General features: G+C 41.4%; 1 protein-coding gene across 1 annotated transcript in view; it reads right to left on the bottom strand.

Moving 5' to 3' along the window:
• The window catches only part of CDKL1 (cyclin dependent kinase like 1), a 60,180-nt gene continuing 53,256 nt past the window's right edge, over window positions 1–6,924 (bottom strand). Inside the window, exons 7-9 of the mRNA XM_060004590.1 lie at window positions 4,470–4,526; window positions 3,164–3,319; window positions 1–750 (exon numbers count right to left, since the gene is read on the bottom strand). Of these exons, the coding sequence (XP_059860573.1) occupies window positions 643–750; window positions 3,164–3,319; window positions 4,470–4,526 (321 nt within the window). The 3' untranslated portion in view covers window positions 1–642. The remainder of the gene's footprint in view (window positions 751–3,163; window positions 3,320–4,469; window positions 4,527–6,924) is intronic.

Here is a 6,924-nt window from a genome sequence, read left to right as displayed (position 1 = left end):
ATATGTAAGAAATGTCTATAAACATATCATTAAATATATAAGCATGTAAATTATAGTCTTTTATGATAATCCATATGATTTTAAATATTTTAAACATCTCATATATTCAAAAAAGTTTCAATATATAAAAATCAAGAGCTAGAGCAAGCAGGAAATGGAATTTTAAACATTTTGGTTTCAAGAACCTTAACTCTCCTTAAATACGATGAGAAAATCTGAAAAGGCAGGAGATAGGACTCAAAGCAACAGAGATCCAAGGAAACATATATGGGCATTCTGTAATCCATTTTTTCACTTGTTGCGTATGGTGCAATTGAAGCATAAATTTTTTTATCTCTAATTTTGCTGGAGGTATGGGCGAGTGCAGTAGATAATTTATATTCTGTCCATAAGCTCAGCTACTTAGATACAACAAAAATAAAAGTGAAAATCCAAAGAAGTTTTTCCTTTCTGTTCTGGACACCATCGTCAAGCATGGAACACTGCCTCTGGAATTTCCCTTCACGTCTTGCCAAGTGGCCTCCCCCAGTTAGTTATGTTTTCTCCTGATGTTTTTTTCAACATTGTGATTGCTTTCAATCAAATATATGTTTTATTCAAATTAATGATCAATTCTTTTTTTGTTATCCATCTCCAAGCTCTTTAAATGTTTGGGAAACGGTAGTTAAGTTTCTTGGTGTTATAGTAGTACTTCTTGTTATCCAAAGCTGGGAGGACGCTGCTGCTAGTCAGCTGAGGTAGGTACTGCAACTGAAAATATGAAACACAGAATTACGTTCAATGCCGTACACTTTTTTCATTATTGCTAACACATCCAAAAGAGGTAAACAAACAACTTTTCCAGCACAGAAATACTTTTTCTGCACAGAATCCAGGATCTGAGAAAGGACAAAATGTTTAAATTTGGTCTCTGCTCAGGGGTGGAATTGAAGGATGTGGAGCTCACCCCCTCCCATAAATTTGGTCTCTTGTTTTTTCTTTTCAATATTTATTTTCTATTATAAAGCAAAACATGCACATTAAAGGCAATTTAGAGACTATGAAAAAGAAGGGAAAATCTACATGTTAACATTACTGGGAAAAAGCATAGATTCATGGGGGTTAAGAGCTTGCTGGGACCTTAGGGATCATTTAAGCCAGTATCTTGTCTTGTAGTGAAGAAAACTGATGTCTGGAGCACTCAGGTGATTTGCCCACCTACTACCTTAGTTAAAAAGGCAAAACTGCTCCTTTCATGCTGCCAGAAAATGTTTGAATTTATCGTCAATGTCAAATGAAAGCAAGGGAACACATTTTTTTTTGTACAGTACTATATGGCCTTAGGTATCTGAAAAACAAGTACTTTTAAATCAAACAATTGGGACCTACAAGCAACACACAAATTAGTTGGGTTCCCCTAGTCTTTCAAGTAAAAATATTTCCATCAAGACCCTCTTTTTTTTTTTTAATTGGTGCCTATTTCAGTAGCATTTATGGGCAGGTGGCTCATCCTGAGGTTCTAGTCACAACTCTGCTACAAGTCTCACTTTCTGCCATTGACAATCCACTTTAAGTTTTTTTTTTTTTTTTTTTTTTGGCTGCATTGGGTCTGTTGCTGCGTGTGGGCTTTCTCTAGTTGCGGTGAGCGGGGGCTACTCTTTGTGGTGGTGCACGGGCTTCTCATTGCGGTGGCTTCTCTTGTCGCGGAGCATGGGCTCTAGGCGCATGGGCTTCAGTAGTTGTGGCACAGGGGCTCAGTAGTTGTGGCGCACGGGCTCTAGAGCACAGGCTCAGTTGTTGCGCATGGGCTTAGTTGCTCTGAGGCATGTGGGATCTTCCCGGACCAGCGCTCTAACCCATGTCCCCTGCATTGGCAGGCAGATTCTTAACCACTGCGCCACCAGGGAAGTCCCACTTTTTTTTTTTTTTTTTTCGGTATGCAAGCCTCTCACTGTTGTGGCCTCTCCCGTTGCGGAGCACAGGCTCCGGACGCGCAGGCTCAGCGACCATGGCTCACGGGCCCAGCCGCTCCGCGGCATGTGCGATCCTCCCGGACCTGGGCACGAACCCGTGTCCCCTGCATCGGCAGGCGGACTCTCAACCACTGTGCCACCAGGGAAGCCCTAAGTCCCACTTTTTAAAGTTTTAATTCCAGTTTCTTTAAAAGAAGGGATGAGGTTTTCTAAAATCCCCTGTAATTCAAGGGTTCTAAGATTCTTGAACACAAAGAAACAGCAAGATAAGGGGTAACTCTGAGGGGAAAGTCTATTTCCAGTCTGTTTTGCATTAAAAGCATTCTTAATTTCATAACTCTGGTCTTTTAGGGCCCTGGGTTTCATGCTGTACCTGTTCATAATGGACTGTCCACCCTCTCCTCTCCTCCAAACCTCACAAACACCACCCAGGTGCGACTCAGCATACTGGGCAGAGGAGGCTGCAAAGGGAAAGACTAAGACAAGATAATCTATAGCTTAAGGGGTACCCAAGCAGATCCGGAAGCAACCAGGAGCAGCCAGCTCATCTTAATTGTGGTTCCAACTACAGTCCATCCTAAATTATTACAGCTTTTGGCTTATGACAAGACACTTAATGTAAGGCCATTCTGCCACTTTACACCAGTCACAATTCTCCACAGGCTCCCAGTGTGCAGCTTGGATGCTGTGATCTGGTTAAATGCACTGTTCTGCTGCTCCCACTGAAAGCACTCGTCACCACATTTACACTAGCCAACTCTGATGATTAATGGATCAGGGAGGAAAACAGTTCCTTTTTTAGATAAACCTGGAATGTCAATCAATACTGAAGGTAAACATGATGACAGAGAGCTAACCGGGATAAATTTGATTTCGTTTTCCAAAGCTTAAGAAGCACGCTTCTTGTCCCTGGCTGGGATCTGTGCTCATGCACACCAAAAGCCCTGGCCCCTGGCTGGCAGCAGGGAGCTGCTGGGCAAGGTCACCTTTAGGATTCTGCGAGAAGGGCCCTTAGCGGGCAGATGTCTTTGGGACCCTGGTTGGTAGATCTTGTGACCTGTGTGTCCTCATGCAGGGATAAAGGTGCTGGAGCTGCAAGCCACAATTGCCACCTCAAGTATAGATTGAGACTCTCCGCACCAGGTGGAAGGTATGAGCTCATTTGAAATTACGACCTTGGATGCTTCTGTAAAGCAGTGCCCCATCTTTACCCGCGGCAGGTGCTTTCGGCTCTGTCTTAGGGTCTTCCCTGTTGATTTCTCATGCTCTTTTGCCAAATCCCCTATTTCTCTGATGCTGTCAAAATACGGATGCCCCAACAGCTGCTCACATGTCAGTCTCTCGGCAGGATTCATGTGGAGACAGCCCTGAAAGAACAGAAAATAACCTCTCCTTACTTCTTTAAAATTGCATTAACTTATTGAAGTCATTTTTTTCTTCTTTGAAAGATTAAACTCTTCAGTTGGGAACAAAAGGGGGGAAAACTTTCGTTCCTTCCACAATCGTTCATGGGTAACCACATAATGAATTAATAAATAATTTCTAGGAGTAGTAGCAAAAAAAAATCATTTTCTCCACCTTGTTCTGTTCCTGAGGCATTTGGCGCTCTGCCCTGAGGGAGTAGGATATGATTTTTGAGTTCACCTCAGTGTCTCACCAGAATAATCCACCTAACCCATTTGGTTCCTTGCCTGTACTTAGTAAAAACTAGTTTTTTATTTACAAAATCACACATAGTAAAAATAAAATTTATACAGCATGTAGCAGAGTCTCTTCAGCACTCTAGTTCTTCCATTCTCCCTTCTAAAATCAGTTATTTTAAGTATATTCTTCCAGAAATAGCCCATGCATTACAAGTATCTATGTATATGTAAGGAAGGAGAGGCATAATATACATCTCTTTATGTTACATCATTCTTAACTATTTGCTTTGCCAGTAAATAGGCCAGAGGGCTCATACTTGGATAGATTAAATCTGACAGTTACATACCCCAAGGAACTGTCTCATTTTTTAAAATTATAAATGCATCAGTAAATGTTTTAAATACTTTTTGAAATGGGTGGGACCTTGTCTGTAACTTGCAAACATTTTAATTGGTACCTCATTTTACATAAGGGCTATTATATTTCTGAAAATGTGTATATAAATCAAGTTTTAAAATCAAAACCTATTTCCAATATACTAGGGAGTTGGCTATTTAAAAGAATCCTATGGCTAAACATTTTTTTGAAGAAAAGGATCCTTTTGTAAAACAAACCACCCCAATCTTAAATTTCTATTTTGTGTTAATTTAGATTTCAAATACAGTTTAAGTTTATTTAAAGTGAAAAATACTTTCAGATGTTTTCACTGTTATGTGACCCATTTTAAAAAATGGAAAATATGTATACTTTTCAAAGGAGAAGGAGAATTCTAAAAGGAACACTTTTCAATCCATGGATTGACATACATCATTCAGATTCCCTAGTGATGCAGCTGCCGTGTGCTTCCAGGTCTGTTGGAAGCCATGATTTTACCTTTAAGAGCCCCAGGGCAGGATAAGAGATGTTTGGAAATTTTAATTCAAGTGGTTCCTGTTAAAGAAAAGAAAACAGGGATTTTATTTACAGCATATATTCAAATATAAGGTTACCCCAGATTGAATTTCTTTTGAGTGAGAGAAGCATCTTCCTGGCACCTTCTTCGCCTCTTCCACTCTCTGCCCACCCCACCTCCCTGTGTCTGTTTCATAAGCTCCTTCTTTCCCCACCTCCAAATTGTTTTATAAGCTCCTTCTCTCCCCACCTCCAAATTGCTTTTCCAAATTTTCTTCCTAACCATTAACCCCCTTCACTTCCTGAAGAACTGATGCAGGTAGCAAATTGTGAGGGAAGACTAAGGAGAGGAAAAAAACCCAAAACACTCGTCAAGCAATTGTTATTTCCTTTTTTTCTGCCTCAACTTATATAACTTGCCTTGCCTTAGAATAATTTTTGGCATTTATCTTGGCATTTATAGAAAGGGGCTCTGATTATTGCACTTATTGACATTTACATAAAGGGAGCTACAAAATAGATTTTTTTCCCGACCCAGAAAATGTTTCTTGGTTTTCTGGAATAAACACTGTTCTCTCATCCCACAAGAGCCTGCTGTTTCCCTGATCATCCTACTGTTTAAAGAGTCTCCCGAGCAGACAATTCATCCATCTCCCTTTGGCCCTTTAAGGCTATTTTGCTCCAGTCACAGGCAGGAGACAATCAGGAATAATAAACACTATAAAGTAGAAGGAATGCCTATGTCAGGCAGACAGGCCAGTTAAAGAGATATACAGCTGATAAAGAGGCTAAAGAGGAGGGGAGCTGAGAAATTAAGAGCTAGCCAAGCGGAGTCAAATAAATGACCAGGTGTGTTGTGTGTTTAAAGATGGCAGTTCCCTGGTGCTGCCATCAAGATTAAGAGCACAGTGTTACCTGGGACAGGGGAACCAGCCAACAACAACCAATTCCTGAGTGTGCAGTTATTCATCACTAATAAGAGATAGGAAACTCCAAAACTGAGGCTCTTCAGACCAACAGGGAAAAAAAAAATCCTAAAGCGGGTTTGTATCAGCCTTTGAGAGCGGCCCTCTCCACCCCCATAGCTAAACTATTTCTCTTGCTATTTCTGTGTGTTGAATCTGAGCACCTCTGGGGATTGCCTTGACATTGCTGACATTGAGCCCTGCTGTCTCAGCAAGGACGCCTGGGACGAGGCCGGCTGGTTGGCTGTGATAGGATGGGCCCATCCCGCCTGCTTAGCCGGTTTCCCTGCCCCAGAAGCAAGCAGGCCTCTCTGGGGCAGGGTTGCTGACCCGCAGAGGGACTGGGGCACAGATGTTCAACCAGCACAGCCCCCCCACTTCTTCCTGTGTTTCTGTCAACAGGAAATCCCCTGCAGCACAACCTCTGGGAAACCATAGGAAGCCTTTTACACTGATGAAACTGATGAAACCTGGGTTGTTTCGGAGGCTTCCCCGGTAGAAAAGCGAACAGGAAATCGCTAAGGGATATTTAGCGTGAAACTGGGAACGTCCAGGTCACAAGGGAGCCAGCTGGGTCACCTCCCATATGTCAGGTGTCATTCCTGCTTCTGCGGCCCCGCAGGCTCCCAGCTGCCCCACTTTTCCTATTCCTAGCGCTGCAGGAGCAGGGGTGGCGGGGAAGTGGGAGGTGGGAGACTTCACTGCAGGACAGGCCAAGAGGTTGGGAGAACAGACAGCTCCAGTGGAACTGGATGGACCTTCCATCTGGAAACTGAGTAATGGAGAAGGGTTAGTTTCAGTTTGAAAGTACCTTCCTTAGGCAGTAGGAACTCAGGATCTCACAGACCTTAACTGTGCTCAGAATGTTTCTGAGTATAATACAGGCTCATTAGAAGACTTTTGAAAATATTAAAAAACCATAAAGAAAGAAACAAATCATCCCACCACAAAGAGACATTCACTGTTAATATTTTGGTACATATCTTTGCAGCCATTTATTTCACTAACGTAAAAATCTTTGCCTGATTTTCCAGAGGTTGTCATATTATTTTATATTTATACATGTAAATGTGTATATTTATTAAATATTTATTAATTTTATGTCAAATTATATATACTGTTTTGTAACTTTCTTTTTCATTTAGCAATATGTTGCGGACATTTTTTTAGGTGATTACATACGAATCTATTTTTATTAGCTATGTGGTACTTCTATTGTAAGGACATACCATAACTTATTTAATTAATTCCCCACTGATGGAACACTAAAGGAAATGATTTCTATTAAAGAATGTCATGAGAAATGCAAATCGAAACTACAATTAGTTATCACCTCACACCGGTTAGATTGGGCATCATCAGAAAATCTACAAACAATAAATGCTGGAGAGGATGTGGAGAAAAGGGAACCCTCTTGCACTGTTGGTGGGAATGTAAACTGATAGAGCCACTATGGAGAACGGTATGAAGGT

This window comes from Delphinus delphis, chromosome 2, assembly GCF_949987515.2.
Source record: "Delphinus delphis chromosome 2, mDelDel1.2, whole genome shotgun sequence".
In the NCBI taxonomy this organism is placed as follows: Eukaryota; Metazoa; Chordata; class Mammalia; order Artiodactyla; family Delphinidae; genus Delphinus; species Delphinus delphis.
The sequence above is the reverse complement of the archived record's forward strand: the minus strand, read 5'-3'. Positions and strand labels throughout refer to the sequence as shown.